The following is a 19,314-nucleotide window of genomic DNA, read 5'->3' as shown; positions in this document are numbered from 1 at the left end:
AATCTTTAAAAGTTTAGAGTCTACGCTAATGATGCTGTTAAAAACTAGAAACAAATGTGAATAACAAGGCATACTAAAAATTGTAACATCTTATAATTTTTTTGAAGATTTGTTTATTTGAGGCGGGAGGGGCAGAGGGAGATGGAGACAGATAATCTCCAACAGACTCCCCACTGAATGCGGAGCCCCATGTGGGGTTCATTCTCAAGACCCATGAGATCATGACCTGAGTGAAAACCAAGAGTCAGATGCTCAACCAACTGAGCCACCTAGGAGCTCAAAATTATTACAATGTATTATACTGCCCTAGTCTATGGCAAAGGTAAGAAAGGTTATCATGTATCTGAACAATTCATTAGCAAAAAACAAATATTTATGATCCCAGTGGAATCCACTCCAAACTATTTTCTGAATCTGAATACTGTTCAGCTCTTCCCAAGTCCCCAGGACCACCTTGGTCCTAGTCGTCGTCTCCTAAACCAGCTGGTCTCAGATGTTCCACTCCTGCCTCCAACACAGTCGGAGGCACTCTCTAAACAGAAGTCAGTTTGTGTACTCCCTCCTGCTCTTTACCCTTCAAAGGTGTCCTTCCACATTACAATCAGATAAAAAGTTCTCCCTATGGCTTATAAGGCCTTCCATGATCTTTTCCACCGCTCTCCTCAATATTCACCATACTCCCAACCACACAGCCCTCTTACGACTCTAGCATTTGCTATTTCCTCTCTTGGTTTGCCTAGCCCCCTAACTTCATTTACCATCTATGCTCAAATGTCAATTGCTGGGAGAAAACTTTCTTGGCCATGCCTGCAAGAGCACACAAACACCTGTGCCCTTTGTCTTTACTCTTATAATATACGTCAATACTTGGCATAGTATAGCATTATATTATCTTTTTTAATTGAGATTTTTTGTTGAGATAATTGTAGATTCAAATGCATTTGTAAAAATAAATACAAAGAAATCCCATGTACACTTTGCCTAGCTCCTCTCCATGGTTAACACTTTGCAAAACTATAATATAAAAGCACAACTAAAATACTGACATTACTACATCAATCTTACTCAGATTTCTCCAGTTTTACTTCTATGCATTTGTATAAATGTAAGTAAGTCTATACAATTTTTTTTTTTTTTTTTTTTTTTTAAGATTTATTTATTTTGACAGAGAGAAATCACAAGTAGACAGAGAGGCAGCCAGAGAGAGAGAGAGAGGGAAGCAAGCTCCCTGCTGAGCAGAGAGCCCGATGCGGGACTCGATCCCAGGACCCTGAGATCATGACCTGAGCCGAAGGCAGCGGCTTAATCCACTGAGCCACCCAGGCGCCCAGTCTATACAATTTTATCACATATGTAGGTTTGCTCATCTATCATCCCAGTCAATATACGAAATAGTTCCAACACCACAAAGGTATCTCATATCCTCTTTTAACTACATTCAGCTACCTCTCTTCTCCTCTAACACTTGAAAACTACTAATGTGTCCTCTATTTCTAAAATCTTGTCACTTCAAAAAGTTAACATAATTAGAATCATCTTGTATGTATTCTATTGGGATTGGCATTTTTTTTTTCACCCAGCTGAATTTCCTGAAAACTTATCTAAGTTATTGGTTGTATCAACAGTTCCTTTCTTTTCATTAATGAGTGGTAAGTATGCCATGGTATGTATATACAACTGTTTACTTAACCATTCATCTGGGCATCTGGGCTGATTCTATTTTTGGCTATTACCAACAAAGCGGCTAAGAACGTGCACATATAGATTCTGGTGTGAACTTAAGTTTTAATTTCTCTGGGATAAATGCCCGAGAGGATGATTGCTGGGCCATATGGTAAATGCATGCATCATAGTTTTTATTACCCATTTCCCCATTACGATAGAAGTCCTATGATACCAGGGACTTGGTTATTTTGGATCGGTGCTGTATCCCAGTGTCCAGAACATACTTGGCACAGAACAAGGAGTTAACATATATCTGTTGCCTGAGTAGACTTCAGAGCCTTATGGAGCCAATGTGCACAGATGCTTTTGCTTTTATAACTGATTAAAATGAAATGAGTCTGCAAAAAGTCTCCCTGGGAAAAATGATTGAGACGAGAGTAAGAGAGGTGTGGCCCCTGAGGTGTCAGTTTGAGCCCTAAATGGAAGAGCAGTTAGGCTGGGCAGCTGTGTGGATAAAGCCCCAGGGAACACATCAGTTGCCTGGATGGCCACCAGCAGAAGACAGAGCTGCCTACTGCTTAGCAGTATTTTCAAGATGGGACCAGCTGCAGAGTCAGGGAGCTTGTATTCTTTCCTAAGCACATGTTGGCACCCTGGCAAAATAGTAAGTAAGCTCCAAAAAAAAAAAAAAAAAAAAAACAAAAAACCGTGTCAAATGTGTAAATAAATAAATTACTTAGTCACAGGATTGGGTTAAGTTTTCAGGAGAGAACGAGGCTTTACACACGCCACTGGGGTGGACAATGGTAGTTCAGAGAACAGAAATTTGGAAATCAATGTTAAGAGCATAAGCTGGGAAGCTTGGGAAATTCGGATTACATGCAAAAAAATTTATTTTTTTTTTAATTGTATTTGTGGAACTACCTCTATTCCTGGAGATCCTTTTATATAATCATGAGTCAATCAGTTCTTGGAGGTCAGGTCTATTAGTATAAATACACCACTTTCATGAGTATAACCTTCTGGCAAAATTTGTTTAATGTGTTTTTGTCCAAAGTTTGTTTTCCTGACAATCAAATTTCTTTTAATAAGTAACAGAAAAAAAAAAGAACGTTTAAGTGTTATTAAAAGTAGCAATTTTTAAATATTTTGAGTTTGAATATGTGTGTATCTTATAGCAAAAATCACAAACTGTGTCCATATTTGAATAGTGTAAATGTCCATTGTATATATATATCTCCCAGGACAGTGCTCTTTGTAAGGCTCCTGAAAAGGGTGAAAACACCAAAATTAAAATGCCTTAGAAATCTGAAAGATTAAGGGATAACATATTTTAAGAACAGTGACCTAATACCTTTCTCTGGCCTAATTCTTTCAATAAGTTCTTGCTGTAAATGGTTGAAAATAACAAAATTCAGGGGTAACTGGGTGGCTCAGTGGGTTAAAGCCTCTGTCTTCAGCTCAGGTCATGATCCCAGGGTACTGGGATCAAGCCCCGCATCGGCTCTCTGCTTGGCGGGGAGCCTGCTTCCCCCTCTTTCTCTGCCTGTCTCTCTGCCTACTTGTGATCTCTGTCTGTCAAATAAATAAACAAACAAACCAAAAAAAAAAAAAAAAACAAAATTCAATAAGGTTGCATGATTGTACATTTAATGTGGGATTATGGTTGTGTATCCCAAACTCGGTTTAAGTATTTCTCTGCTTAGATTTTTAAGGCATAGTAATTCCTCATGGTATGGTTCTAGAACACTGATTCCCAGCCTTGGTTGCACATTAGAATCATCTGGGGAGATTTAAAACTCCTAATACCTAGCCCATACCCCAGACCAATTAAATCACAGTCTCTGGGGTGAGAGCTAGGCATCAGTATTTTTCATAGGTCCCCAAGTGATTGTAATGTGCAGCCACGGTTGAGAATCAGTGTTCTAGAATCATCTGCATTAGTTTCACTAGCATACTTAATAAGAGTCAGATCTGGGTCCACAATTATATGGATTAAATTGGAATACCTATAGATGAGCAAAAGAAATCTGAATATTTATCTGTACTCCCCGATGCACACTAAGTTTGAGAACCTCTGGCTTCTAGAATTAAGGTGGCTAACACTGACCTGTAAAGTCATTGGTGAGTAGGACAATTTGAAATTTCAACCCACAGTCAGAAAATCTTTTGGGGTTGGGAGATAAGTTTATTCTGGAAATCTGATTAGAGTTCTGTATTTAGCTAGTGTAGCTACATAGTTTGCAGGTGTCAGTAGTAACTTCAGGTAAAGGTTCCAAACAGTTTTCAAATAAATACTTTATTAGGGGAAACTGATCTTCCCATGGAAAGCTAAAATAAAGAGGACATGCAGCTAAAACTAGAAAGAGTAATTTTTAAAAATAATAATAACTTATAAGAATTAAAGATGTTAAGAGAGGAATTCTTATAGAAAAGCATAGAGTTGCAATTGAGCTTCCCCTTGCCCACCACTCACTTTTTTCTTTAAAAAAAAAAAACTATAATTAAAATATTTTCAAAGGAAGGGAAAAAATAAAGACCAACAGGAATCCCCATTATGTTTAAAAATATTAGTAAGGAGAGTTAACCCCTTAAAATATGTAAAGTATGTTCTCAAACCTCTCATCTGATCCTGACAAATAACCTGTTTAGATCAGCTCTCCTTCCTTGAAAAATAAGAATGAAGAAAATTTGTGCTTAACAGGAATTGAAGGTTGGGAGCTGCGCATGCATAGGGAAGAATGGTCAGAATGCTCTGAGTGGTAATGTGGACAAGGAGTTCTGGGAACGAAGATACTATACTTTCCTGAGGCATTAGATTTGTTCCTAGGCAACAAATAAAATATGATTACTTCCAGCCAGCCCAAAATGCACTCCCAGAATAAAATTGCATATATAAAAATATCTTCCAAAAGTCTAACCTTTAAACAATTTTGGTGCTCAATTCATCCTATAATTTACATACACACACATATACACATGCGCATATATATATATATGTGCACACACACATATATATGTCTATGTGTGTGTTTCACATTATTGTGTGGTATTTTAAGAACATGTATAATTTGGTAATTCCATATAAAAATTAATATGAATCATTATTAGTTTTATAAAATTATAACCTCTGCTAATTTCATGATCAAAAATGCACATGTAATGGCTAAAATTCAAAACCCTGACAGTAAAAACAAATGCTGGTGAGGATATGGAACAACTGGAACTCATCCATTGCTGGTAAGTATGCAAAATGGTAGAACCACTGTGGAAGGCAGTTTGAAGCTTCTTACTCTCAAGCATCCTTTTACCAAATGATCCAGCAATTGCACTTCTAGGTTATCTACTCAAGTGAGTTGAAAACTATGTCACGCAGGACAAGAGAAAAACCTGCACATGAACGTTTATAGCAGTATTACTCATAACTGCCAAAAAACTGGAAACAACCAAGGTATTCTTCAATAGGTGAATGAATAAGCAAACTTGATACATCCATAAATTGGAATATCATTCAGTTTTTTTTAAGCTATCAAGATACAAAATGACATGGAGGAACCTTAAATATATATTGCGAAGTGAAAGAAGTTAGTCTGAAAGGGGTACGTACTATATTATTCTAGCCACATACACTCTAGGATTCTAACTACATGACATTTTGGGAAAGGAAAACTGCAGAGATAATTAAAAAAAAAAAAAAATCAGTGGTTGCCAGGGATTTGGCTAGGGAAGAAGGGATGACTAGGCAGAGCACAGATTTTTAGGTCAGTGAAACTATTTATGAGGCTATGGTAGATACATGATATTATGTATTTTTAAAATCCATAGAGCTATACAATACAAAAAGTGGGCCCTAATATAAACTATGGACGTTAGATAAAAATGATGTATCAATATCATTTTATCAATTGTAACAAATATACCATATTAATGGAATGTTAATAATAGAATAAACTAGGCAGGGAGGTGGAGGGATAAACAGAAACCCCCTGCTTAATTTCTCTGTAAACCTAGAAGTATTCTAAAAACGAAAATCTATTAATTAAAAAAAGATCATGTGTAGATAATATAAATGCTGGCACTGGAAACATTTTTTTTCCTAATCTGTAACATATTGACAAAATAGTTGTTAAAGTAAATCTATTAATTATGTATTTATCACTCCTATATCATGAAACTTAAAAATTCTTTAACTAGTTAGCTATATTCCCAAAGATACTTAATTCACATTCTGCCACACAGAACTAAATTAATATCCCCCCAATATATGGATGCCTGAAGAATTTTTCTCACTCCTTTTTCCAAATGAAATGTTCATATTATATTGGTACATTTCTCAGTTTCATTGATTTTCAATATAGTTTTGATTTGCAAAAGCGATAAATATTTTGCCTATAACATAGTTATGTAACTACAAGCTGATTACTTTCAGCTACTGAAAGCCTTGTGCAGTACTTCTCAAACTTCAATATGTGTGTGGGAGTCTACTGGGGATCATTTAAAAAAAAAAAAAAACAAAAACAAAAGCTAGTTCTGATTTAGCTGATGTGAGGTAGTCCTGATAAAATACATTTCTAACAAGCTTCCAGCCAAGGTTGATGTATGACCTCTCACTTTGAGCAGCAAGGTTCTCGAGCACATTTGGGCCATGAGAATATTACCACTGTGAAAAAATTAACCCAAATACCTAGCAGTTCTTACAAGGGATTAAAGAGCTGTTTAAAAAAGAGAGCGAGCGAGCTGCTTTTTTGTTTCTCCTACCTAAAAAAGCTTTCGGGGCTCCCAGAACTTCTAAATCTGTTTTCCCAATATATAATTCTTTTCAATTTCATCCATAAAGAGAATGGCTTGATAACCTTTGTACAGTGCGCAAGCTACCCATTTAGCTATAATACTCTCCTAGCTCGTATGAACCAAAGACCATCCATCTCTAGTTCAATTCCTCAATTTGTATGTCTTCAATCGCAGAAAGGTCAAACAACTGGATCAAGGTCATTTAACCAATAACTGTAAAGGTCAGGTCTAAATCCAGGTCTCTGATTTTAAACCCAGTCCTTTTCCCTCCATTCTCTGTTTCTGATAATGATCCACTTCAGAGAATAGGGACTAGCTTGCTGAGAACACAAAATCCCTGTTCTGCATTGAATCTCTCAGCCTCAGGCTTCCCAGGGCAATTCCTAACATGGATTTAAAGCCTTGTGGGGAACCAGGTGCAATAAGGGAGAGAATTATTTTGTGCTTCAAAATAAGCCTTGAAATTCAACAAAATTACGTGAATTAATGAGCTTATTTGAATATGGTGTAAAGTATGAGAGAAAAGACTTGGATGTTCCACCATGGAGAGGGTGGCCAAGAATGTTTGTTCTATTTCTTCAAACCTGACGGTTCTCTTGAAAGCATTCATAGCTAACCTCGTGTGGGAGTAAGAGGCGGACAGACACCTCCCCAGGACCTTGGCTAGAGCAAACGCCCTTATACTAGAATAATCAAATGGTAACTAAATGTCTTCAGTGGGATTTCTAAACTATTAAAGATAATAGAAACTAAATGTTTCTTCACAATATAAAGAAAACAAGGCTGAGAGTTGTGAAAATAATATTGTGGTATTGTACAGATATTATTAGTTGGAACTTAGATTTGGAGTTTCTCGACCTGTGGTTTAAGGACTAGCCCTAACGTCACACTGACAACAGCAGTAGTTGGGATTGTACAGAGCTAGTCAATAGGAAATATTTAAGTGATACTAGTGTCTACACATGCTGTCTAAATACTGTCCTAAAGATTTCTAACGGTATGAACCTGTGTATACCCTTACTCTCTCCCTCCTAGAGCCCTGCCGCATAGGCAAGAAAAAGTTAGGATAATGGGACCTTGGGAAAAATTCCTGCTTCAGAACTTTGGACAGCATCCCACTATGAAAATTCTGCTCTCATTTAGAAGGGGGACTCCTCTGTAAAGGTACATATAGTACTGGATGCAAGTGGCTCCAAATTAAGGTGCTTAGCTGGGTGGCCAGACTGTCTTCCTCTGGGCACTACTCTGACACCATATTACAAAGATTTGTAAATACGTAAGGTTAGAAATATTATCTTCATAGGATTAAGTGAATGTCAAGGCAGCCAAGATTTTGGGCTCCCATGCCTATCTCCTTGGGGATGTCCTGAGTTATTTGTGTGTGAAAGCCAAGCAAGGACACCACAATAAGGGAGAGTCAGCCTTGATTCTGGCCCCGTCTGAGAAAAATGAGTAGCTCTCAGTTCCTTGTGGGTGATCGGAGCTCTTAGAGATAATTACAAGCAGTTTAGGCGTCTGTTGTAAGGAGCACAAATGCCACTGTACTATAACAGCCTTCTGTGGAAATTTTACAAATTCCCAGCTATAGCAAGTCTCTAGAAAAGTACATTATGCTCCTATCATCTCAGAGCCAGGAGGTACTCTGTGTTTTTGGCTGGTGGTTGGAAATCTGGCTCTGGCTGATACGAGCTTCAGCTTACTCATCCCTAACACCACGGTCTTCACCATCCCTCCAGTATTTAGAGCTCATATATCCATTCCTCATTCTTCCTAGCATGTGCCATTCCTCTGTTCTTCTCCTCCTGATCAGAATCCTCTCCTGCCTTCAAGACTTGGCTCCCATTCCTCACAAAGTTGAAAACCGAGCTACCCTATGACCCAGCAATTGCACTACTGGGTATTTACCCTAAAGATACAAACATAGTGATCCGAAGGGGCACATGCACCCGAATGTTTATAGCAGCAATGTCCACAATAGCCAAGTTATGGAAAGGGGGTAGGGGGGTAGGGAGAGGGGGGTGGGGTTATGGACACTGGGGAGGGCACGTGCTATGGTGAGTGTTGTGAAGTGTGTAAACCTGGTGATTCACAGACCTGTACACCTGGGGCTAGTAATAGATTATATGTTTATTAAAATATTGAAAAAATATATTAAAAAAGAAAAAAGACTCGGCTCCTAAGTGACAGCCCGGCCTGATAGCACACTGTCCACAGTGGCCTCCCTGTTGCACCCCCTTCAGCCATTAAGGACCCTAACCACTTGCTTGGCATTTATGTTGAGCCATACTTCTAAGAAGACAGCATCACAGGCAGACCTATTTCGTTTAACTTCCCAGGGTAAATAAGAATGGAGATAAAAGAGAGAAATGCAGGTAACATATCTGTTGAACTTTCAAAGATTTTCACACTAAAAATGTCATTGTGTAAGAAGGAGGGAACTGGCTCATAGACAGGGCCGGGTAGACAGTTTTCTTTTCTTTTATATCTCTGAGCCTCATCAACAGAATAATATCTGGGAAGCCTGAAGAGTATAGCTGCAGGAAAAGTATGAAAGAAAGAGGCAGACATCAGTTTAAAGTAAAAGGCAAGATTTTGCAAGTGTGGCTGGAGAATAATGAAAAAGAGCACAAAACTACTAGCCCCATACACCACTGGGTGGAGTGAAACATAGTTCAGGAGTTCTCAGTGGGAGATGTGATACATTCAGTGGGAGAGAAGCAGCATTAGCCAAGTCTCAGGGTTCTTTGCTGCGGGAAGCTTCTATCAGTCTATGACCAACAAGAATGATAATGACTTGTATATTTCGCAATCAATACTAATAAAAGCACAATGACTATGGATGACTTACTGTGCTGACAGTGAATCCCATTAAATCCTCGAGGACATTTACAGACGTAACCTATGAATGTGTCCCCTCGGTACGCTTCACTTATTTCACAGGTTCCTCCATTATGGCACGGATTAGGGATGCAGGGACCTGAAAGAAGAAAAATTGCTGCATTATGCATACGCTTGAAAGGAGATACTGGGCCAACCTTTTGCAATTAACAATTTTATAGAGAAAAGTGTTCTGGATATTAGCGGCATAGGAAATGGAGCCGTTGGGCGGGGCTCTGAGATTAACAGGCTGGGATTGAAGTGTGTGGCTTCCTGACTTTTTAGCCGTGTGGTCTTGGAGGATTTATTTCACCTCTCTGTGCCTCAATCTCACCTTCTGTCAAATGTCAGTATTAAAGGAATCTATCTCAAAGGGTGATGATACACAGATGAAAAGAATTCCCAAATATAAAACACCCGAACAGTGTATGATGCACATTAAGCAGTCAAAGAAGAAATATTAGCACTGAGTAAAATACTGGTATTAAGTTCTCCGAATTGTAAAATATCTTCTGCATGTTTCAAAAGTAATACCGAAAGAGCAATTTCTGGAGTGATGAACACTGAAGAGCTTTTATAAAGCTACTGGTGAAAACAGCATAAACTTGCAAATGACTGTAACCACGCAGTCCAAGGGAAGTGGATACCTTCTTGCAATACTTTTATTGGTTATTTATGGATTTGTAGTGGGGCATACTTCTGTGAATCATGATTTTTGCCCGTCTATAAGAAGTAGCTCATCAAGTTATAAATATGGGGGGAAACAGGGGGAAAGGGGAGAGGGAGAGAGAATCCCAAGCTGACTCCCTGCTCGGGGAAGACCATGACATAGGATTTGATCCCACGACCCGGAGCTCATGACCTGAGTTGAACATAAGAGTTGGCAGCTTAGCCAACTGAGCCATCCAGACACCCCAGGCTCATAGTCATTTTAAGCTTTGAGAAAGTGTAACCTCACCAGAGCGCAGTAACTGTGACAGGCAATAGAAGTGTGGTGTCTGATCTCCTTTGGAGAAAACCAGCTGTTAGCACTATGTGGGTGTAGATCTGGGCTAGTCTTATCTAACTATAGAAAGAGTAAAGCTCTTTCTATACCATCTTCCTTCCTTCCTTTTCCTTTTTTGGAGGTGACAGGTTTATGTCACAGTCTGAAGGCTCATCCTACTTCTCTTGCTTCTACTCCCCCAATAATCTCTTGCATCTCTAATTCTTAACATTCTTACAGGTGGCTTACAGTTGACTTCTTTGAATGATTGTAATTGACTCGGGTCAGAATCCAGACTGGACATTGGGAGGAAGGGAAGAGAGAAGTTGAAGGAAGGTGAAGGAAGACCAAGGAAAAATATAAAGTATTCTCTAATATTGTCTTTTTCATTTTGTTTAACCAAAGAGACATTTATGAGTGAAAGAAAAGCCACTGAAGAGAAAGTTAAGATGTGCATATTAGAAAAGAAAGAAGAGTAATTAAAGTCTCATTATGCATGAAAAGGTGAATGCCTAAGTCCTGGAGGAAAATTAGTCAAGAAAAGGAGCAAGTGGTTTTAGCAGAGAGTAGGGGGGCAGAGATAGGGCTGGGCACAAGAACAGTAACAACTTGAAGCAACTAGGTGAGAGCTCCCCGAGGCAAGGCTGCTCGAAGAGTATAAAGGTGAAGGACTCCTTAAGCATCGGTCAAAGCCATTTAAAGACTTACGGAGACAGAGGCAATTGACCATCATCATTTTGAACAGTGTGACAGAATGTTAATGACAGGAAGCACTTAGGAGTTGGGCAACATTGTCGTGCATTGAGTCAAGACTTTAAAATTTGATTCCTTTCTCCAGCAACTATCTTTGAAACTCAGTTTCTTCCAGTTTAAAATTTCATGAAATATAACAGCTGTAGAATCTAATAAGAATATGCATGAAATAGAAAACAATGTGGCAACGCTATTGTGTCTGAACCTTATTGATAGGACTTAACTTTCAAAAAGTGAAAAGAAATTAGTGTACCTGTGATTTTCCTCCAGATACCTTCATATCAATTAAAAACAATATATTGATTTAAGTAGGTAGTTTTGTGTTGTGCAGTATATGTTACTTAAACTAATGAACACCTGCCTTAAAGATGGTACACAGCCAATGTTTAAGAAAGGAAGAAGGTGCAACACCAATGATCAGTTTTGTGGCAACTTAAATCAGGTTTCTTCCACTACTAAAAGATGCAAAGCATGCCACAGAACTCATCTATCCTTTTCTTTCTCAGTTTCTATTTCTTCCCTCCTCCAAATCAATTCATATTTGATGGTGCCTTGCAATTTACAAATTCTTTTCACATAAATAATCTCATTTATTTCTCACAACTCTATGAGGTCATTGTCATTACTATTAGCTTTTAAATTAAAAAAAAGAAAAAGGGAAGGACAAATATCTTAAATAATGTTTTTCAAATGAACATCTACAAGGGATGCATTTAGCTCTCAAATTAACAGTCTATGATTCCAAAACCTACATTTTTTTAGAGACTGGAAAGCTGGGGTAGGGAAAATGAAATAAGAGTGATATTAGAGTTTCCATTCATCAGTTCACTTCAAAATAAGAAAATTTTTAAAAAAAGAAAAAGAAAAAATATAAGAAAAATCATGACAGGTTTTTTAGTAACTGATAAGTGATAGCCATGTATATAACTGCTAGAGAAAAAAATACATATATGCAATTATACTGAAAGAATTATGTAATTTTAAACAAACAAGGAGCCTTGGAGATCACCTAATCCAATCTTTCAATTCTGCAGATGAGGAAACAAAGCCTAATAAGAATTCAGAGATTTCTCAAACTAAAACAAAACAAAACAAAATAAAACCATACACCCAATATAAGAAAAAGTGGGTTTGAGGATTTGTATTTAGGAGGAAAAAAGTTATTAAAACCAAAAATGATTAAGCTATTCTTTCCCCCTCAAGAGAGTGATTTAATTTATATCAGACAGGAAATAAATCTTTTCTATGCTCTCTTCCTCCTACAAAGCTGTGAGGGAGGGATTTAAAACAAGAACAACACAAAAGACTGAAACAGTAAGGCCTCTGCCAGATCTTAGGTGCGGTTAAAGCCACCATTCCAAGGAAGATGGTCTATGAATGTGACTTTGCAGAACAAAGGGTGAATATGAGCCTGATAGATGACTGCATGTACTCAAGCCCACTCCACCGAGGAAAAGTAGAACTTGGCTCAAAGTTGAAGATGAGCTAGTGGCTCTGCATACTAAAGGGGAGAACTTAGGAACGGATGGAGAACACCCAGAAGAGAAGACACCCAAAACAGAACTGGAAGTGGACTTGACGGACAGAGGCGGGTCAAGCACTATGTTGGGAAGTAGTAATAGGTGAAGAAAAGTAGCTAGCAAGAAATCATGATCTCTAAAATTCAGGTTTAATTTGTTAGCACAGCTGCTATATGAACCGTCTGCTAGGGCATCCAGATCCACACTCAAGTCTACCAGGCACACAGACCTGTGTGTGGTGTTTGGGGAAATCAAGAGGAAAGGACTATGCCATTCATCTGACTCATACTGGCAGAAAGGAAGACACACTATAGCACGTGAAGCCCAAGGGATTCAAGAATCCAGTGGCTGCAGGATTCTGAAGACAGAGCTGACAGGGGCATTTAAAGTCCAAGACACTCTGGATATATCCTGAGGGCATAGGTGAAGTCTGTCCAGCAATCTTGGTGCAGCCTCTGGGATTTCCAAACAAAACAAAACAAAACAAAACAAAACAAAACAAAACAAGCTATAGCACTAGAGCTCATTTTATTTACAACTCAAAGAACATCATGACCTCGGCGGATATCTGAGTTTCAGAAAAAGATTACCTGTTAACAGAGGTCACAATCATGGTTATTTTTCCTATTCTGAGAAATTCTATAATTTTCATTTAAAGGGTGAGGATGAGGTAAAGCCAATGGGGCAAGGGTTTAACCTTTCTAGAGTGCTTTAAATGCTAAGCAACATGAAGTATACATAGTATTCTTTATAATGCTCTGTAAGAATATACCTTTGGTTTTTTTAGAGCCAAGAAAACAGGCTTACTCACAGCAAGTAACGTGCCTAACTGGAAAAGACAAGATTTTAACACACTCCGCCTGACTACGAATCTTTACTTTCCATTAAGCCGCACTCCCTGCCATGTTGAAGAGCTGCACATTAATATGTTAATCTTGGCAGATGACAGGATCAACATGAATTCACTAAGCATGTTCATATAAATAACGCAGGACTCCAAAGCCTTCCTAAATGGAAATATTTCAGAGTATTTTCAGCAAATGGGCCAGGGTGTATTAGATATTATGGGTATAGATAGACTCTACTATACTAACGGTACTCCATTTCAGCTATGTTTGAAATCAAGTGTCAAAAAGAATATCTTCCCAATATTATTTTGTAATCACATATTCTGTATGTATATACTCTTGCTTGTGCTATAAGGATAAGAAAGAAAGTGACAATGCCCAACGTAGAGGTTTTGTTTGTTTGTCCCTAATAATCATACTATGAAACTCATATTGTATGCTTTGTACGTACTTTTTTGGGGTACTCATGATAGAGAGATGAAATGAGTGGTTACATCTCCCTTTTCCCCAGTAAACCATAAATTCTCAATGAGAGGAGTCACAGTCTGCACATAGCAAGTTCTTGATACATTCTGATTAAACAAGGGGATGGAATAATGAGTGATGACCATTTATTCTTTTGCTTAAACCCCATTCAAATTGAGGTTTATAAGATATCAATATCTTTGGCTTTTCACCTCATAATTAATTAGGACACTTTCTGTAACTTTTCTACACCTTTCAAGGTTCAAGTTCTTTAAATTTGTAATTGGGTTCCAATATTTTTTGTCTCTAATAGATCTTAAGCTACAAGGTATTACATCTGTAAAGTATTACAACAGTAAATAACAGATTAGAAGGTAAACTTATGCATAATAATTACATGCATCATAATTCTTTGGCAAATGTAGTGTCAAGAAAAGTGTAACATTGTATTATCTCATCAACAGTGTTTTGGTCTCTTAATTTACCAATTCCTGTGTAAATAAAGACATTGACTTAAAGCTTTAGCAAGATGAAACAATTAGAATATATAAATTAGTACATAAAAATAATAAAATAAATATAGCCCCAGGTTTCAAGCAATGTGGTAGCCAAAAATTTTTGTACTTGGATATTAAATAGTGACAATTAAAATATATATTAACAGTTTCCAGGTTTCTTTCTTGAAGGGGGAAGTGGTAAACATACGAGAATTAGAGATCTTAGGAAATTCCTTTCTGCTTTTGTGTTTTCCCCCATTCAATAATCTCATCTATTCTGATACTGAAAATAAGTATTATTAAAGGTGTTGGCACACCGATAAAGAAAAACCATCGCCTATAGTGTATATTGTTGCTTGCACTATGAAGATAAGAAAAACAGTGGCCCTGGCCTTGAACAATATAGAACAATTTGGGGGTTTTGGTTTTAATTTCGGGTTAAATACATTTATTCATTAGGAAACTATTATGTGCTAGCACTCTACTAGTAATTTGGATAAATACTTTCAATGTAATTAAAATTATCAGCAGCTGGAAGAGTAAGCTTACAACACAAGAAAATATTTAGTCATCCAGTTGATGCACCTCGCTTTTTAAAGATAATTTTAATGGTTATCCTTTACTGAAAATATAATATGCCCAGTATTTATAAATATATATATTTGTACAAATATATATGTAACTATATGAATTTATAATTCTCTCTCTCTCTCTGTATGTATATATAAACTGTATGTATATAGTTTATATAATGGTTTCTTGGTTTCTGGAAACTTAATTTTAGGATTTCCTTCATGAAATCATATTAACAAATGTTTGCAATATGGTTACCTTCTTCATTTTTACTGCCAAAACTTTATATATTTGGGGCATCTCATATCTTTTCAGTAACATGCAAAAAAAAAAAATATATATATATATATACTGTAACATAAATATATATATGTACCATTAATTTTAAAATTTTATTCTGCTATAAAATTGTTTTCAAAGCTGTGTACAAGCCGTGTATGTCTTACACAGAGCTATGAAAACAAATTTATAGCAGAGCAAAATTTTAAAACAAATGAGAATTATTAAACCACTTAGAGCTAGTAAAAACAAAAATAAGACAAACAAAGGCGATCTTAATTCCTTTCCACTTTAAAAGTCTCTTTTAAAAAGTCTGCTTCTTTTAGTATTACAGGTATAGAATGGTGATTACAAGATTCAGTTCTGATTAGTATTCATGGAAGTCCACATCATCCGATTAGACAATAGCACATGGAACTCTCGTGCCACTTTTAACAATAAAGGCATAAGTGGACTTTTAAGATACAAAAGGCTTTAGGGAGTTTTAAAATCAATAATGCTATAATACTTTTGTAGGTAATCTTTAAGTAGCTCCTAACACAATGGGGACAGTATATGATCAATATTAATGAACAACTGGTTTCAACAGCATGCTTTCCAGGCATTTTTATGCAAGCTCATATAAGTATGTCAACAAGATTAATTGCTCACAAAAGTAATGGATCTATATGGTTCGCGACTTTTCTGCATCTGCTTTCTCGCAATTCCAACAGTCGAGAATTGAATTTATTTCCATATGTGTAACATAGTTAGCTTTTTCACACATTCAGCGACTATGCCCCAAATCATGAATTCCTTCTAGTGTGTAACCAGATTATTAGGAAGTAAATAGGTTAACCCTCTCTTGTGATTATGTGTACACAGACTCCGTCAATTTTACAAATTATTCTCCCCAAACACTGACACTTACAAATTAACAATAAATGCACATTTTAGATTAGGTCATAAGGAAGTACCAATCCAGCAAACGCAAAAGCCCAGTTTCACTAGCTGCTCTCACAGCACAATGAAACAGGAAGAGTTCTGACCTAAAAATTCACTTCGAAGTCTGGTCTTAAAAACACAGGAAAGTTCTCTGATCATAGTGTTGTTTTTGCATTTAATAAGATTTAAACATTTTGGCAGTTGCCATTTTGAACCATTGCCGCTCTATTTGAAAAAGAAGGAATTATTCTGGGAATGTTGACATGATGCTTCCAAACCATGTTTCACACTTATTTCTCCTGCTCTTCATCCCCTTCCCTACTCTTCCCTCCTCCTCCTCTCACTACACATTTCAAAGTGCAAGTGAGAAGAAAAATTACCTAGGGGTATTTTATACAGAGAGAGATGAGTAAACTATTAAAAAAAAAAAAAACAATGAAAGTGTTCCATTTTATAGGAGAATGTACAAATTTAACAAATTGTTCTTTAAATGTAAAAATATTTGTATAGATTATGGAAAGTGAAATATGAGATTAAACAGAGTTGGTCTTTTCTTTTTTTTTTTAAGATCATTTATTTATTTATTTGACAGACAGAGAGATCACACGGAGGCAGAGAGGCAGGCAGAGAGAGAGGGAAGCAGGCTCCCTGCTGAGCAGAGAGTCCGATGCGGGGCTCAATCCCAGGACCCCGAGATCATGACCTGAGTCAAAGGCAGGGGCTTAACCCAGTGAGCCACACAGGCGCCCCTTGTTTTTGTTTTTAAGTACCTACAGATAAACTTTCCCCTTAAGAATTAATACTGGACTCTATATATAATTGTCCACAGGAAAGCACTGTGACAATTAGTGGCTAGCGAAGTACCTTTAGAGTCCCTACCTAACATATTATTACAAAATGGGTGGCCTCAAACAATAGAAATTAAGTCTCTCAAAGTTTTGTAGGCTAGAAGGTGCCAGGATGACCATATCCCTCTGAAGGCTCAAGGGAAAAATCTGTCCTTTTCTCTTTCAGCCTTGGGGGCTCCTAAGTTCCTTGGCTTACAGCAGCCTGATTCCAACATCTGCTTTCAGTCTCATATGCCTTTTTCCCTGTGTTCTGCTTGTTCACTCCTTTCCTTAGAAGTACACCAGTCATTGGATTTAGGACTCACTCTAATCCAGGATGATTTAACCTCAAGATCCTCAATTATTTAAATCTGTGAAGGCTATGTGATGAGTTTCATTCCCCCCCAAATTCATGGTGAAGCCCTAACCTCCAGTGTCTCAGGATGTGACTGTGTTTGGAGATAGGGACTTTAAACAAGTAATTAAGGTTAAATGAGGTCCTATGGGTGGACCCTAATTCAACCCAACTTTCCTTCTAAGAAGAAGAAATTTGGACACACAAAAGAGACATCAGTGATATGCACACACAGGAAAAAAGGCCATATGAGGACAAAGCAAGAATTTGACTGTCTACACCCTAAGGAGAAAGGCTTCAGAAGGAACCAAACCTGCTGACACCTTGATCTTGCCCTTGGAGGCCTGTGAGGAAAAGTATTTCTGTTGTTTAAGCCACCAGGCTATGGAATTTTGTTATGGCAACCCTAGCAAACAAATACATACCCTATTTTCAAATAAGGTCACCTTTCAAATAAGGTCTGAGACTCCTGGTAGACATGAATTTTGGAGAGGTACTTTTCAAACCACTTCAGTCCCCAATTAGTTGTTTTCTTACAGCAATGGAGTTGGTTAAGGAAACCAGAGCCCTAATTTATTGTTAAGAGTTGGCTGGCAAAGCACTCAGATTTATCAACAATTAACATCTTAGCTAAAACAAATTTTACTTGGCTCTCATCACAAAATCAAGAGAGCATTTTAAATCTGAAGCAGTGCCTAGGAAGACTGCTGAAATGGCTACTTACGGGACATCAAGGAGGATCTGGAACTATAAGATAGAATGAAGTACCAAAGAAAGAAGTGAGATTTCTTGGGGGCTGATCTTCATCCATTTAAAACTTCAGTGTGGAGTTGGGCTTGCCAATGGCAGTCTTTCTTTAGGCAGTCTACCAACATTCTGAGAAAGTCATATGAATTATGTCTATAAACACTTGTCATCATTTGTGTCACAACAGTTGAAGTCATCTTTTTCTAATAAATAAATATCTTATTAAATACTAATCTGACTTTTTTAAAAGGATTTATTTATTTATTTTGAGAGGGTGAATGTGTGAGAAGGGAAAGGCAGAGCGAGAAGGAGAGAGAATTTCAAGCAGACTCCCAGCTGAGCACAGAGCCCAATGCGGGACTTGATTTCACATCCCTGAGATCATGACCTGGGCCGAAATCAAGAGTCAGACACTTAAATGACTGAGCCACCCAGGTGCCCTATTAATATGACTTCTAAAAAATAACTGCAAACTATAGCAAAAGGACCTATCATTTTACAAAGGGTTAACTATTGCCATTGCCACACTTTATCATGGAGCATAACCTCTCACCCTCCGCCCTGTCTGTCCTTCACTACTGCTGAAGGAAGATCCCTAAACCACCACCCACATAACAGAAATTCTCAACTTGGCATGTTTTATTAAGTAAATGGAAATCTGTCTCAATATTGTCTAGTCACAATGCACACACATTTTTTAATCCTCCAAAACATTCTATCTTGAAACACCTTTAGCTAACCAACAATATTTGCTGATTGTGTAATTTCTTTAAAGATTTTATTTATTTATTTGACAGGGAGAGAGACAGCAAAAGAGAGAACACAAGCAGGGGGAGTGGGAGAGGGAGAAGCAGGCGTCCTGCTGAACTGGAAGCCCGAAGTGAGGCTTGATCCCAGGATCCTGGGATCATGACCTGAGCCGAAGGCAGACACTTAACGAATGAGCCACCCAGGCGTCCACTGATTGTATGATTTTATCATCAATAGAGCAATATATAGTGAATACAGACAAAGACAATGTTGCCCTTTGATTTTCTTTCTAAAACAAAGAAAATCTGACATAAAATACCTATAAATATGAGAGATCACAGATAGAAGCCTTAATGAATGTCTTATGAAACTGAATTATTTCTGCTTAAGTTAGTAACATAAGACCTGGGTGTAATTTAAAATATTGGGTCAACAGAATAAACACTCCTAAAATCTAA

The 19,314-nt window shown here is 37.4% G+C and overlaps 1 protein-coding gene across 3 annotated transcripts in view; it reads right to left on the bottom strand.

The window, feature by feature from the left end:
• The window catches only part of EDIL3 (EGF like repeats and discoidin domains 3), a 404,801-nt gene that overhangs the window by 207,701 nt on the left and 177,786 nt on the right, over positions 1–19,314 (bottom strand). For all 3 annotated transcript variants that reach the window (XM_045074412.1, XM_004759122.3, XM_004759121.3), the window contains one exon: positions 9,305–9,433. In XM_045074412.1, coding sequence (XP_044930347.1) covers positions 9,305–9,433 — 129 coding nt within the window. The remainder of the gene's footprint in view (positions 1–9,304; positions 9,434–19,314) is intronic.

The sequence above is a fragment of the Mustela putorius genome, unplaced genomic scaffold, assembly GCF_011764305.1.
Source record: "Mustela putorius furo isolate JIRA1106 unplaced genomic scaffold, ASM1176430v1.1 tig00537350_pilon_pilon_pilon, whole genome shotgun sequence".
Classification (NCBI taxonomy): Eukaryota; Metazoa; Chordata; class Mammalia; order Carnivora; family Mustelidae; genus Mustela; species Mustela putorius.
This window is presented reverse-complemented; position numbering and strand designations above follow the sequence as displayed.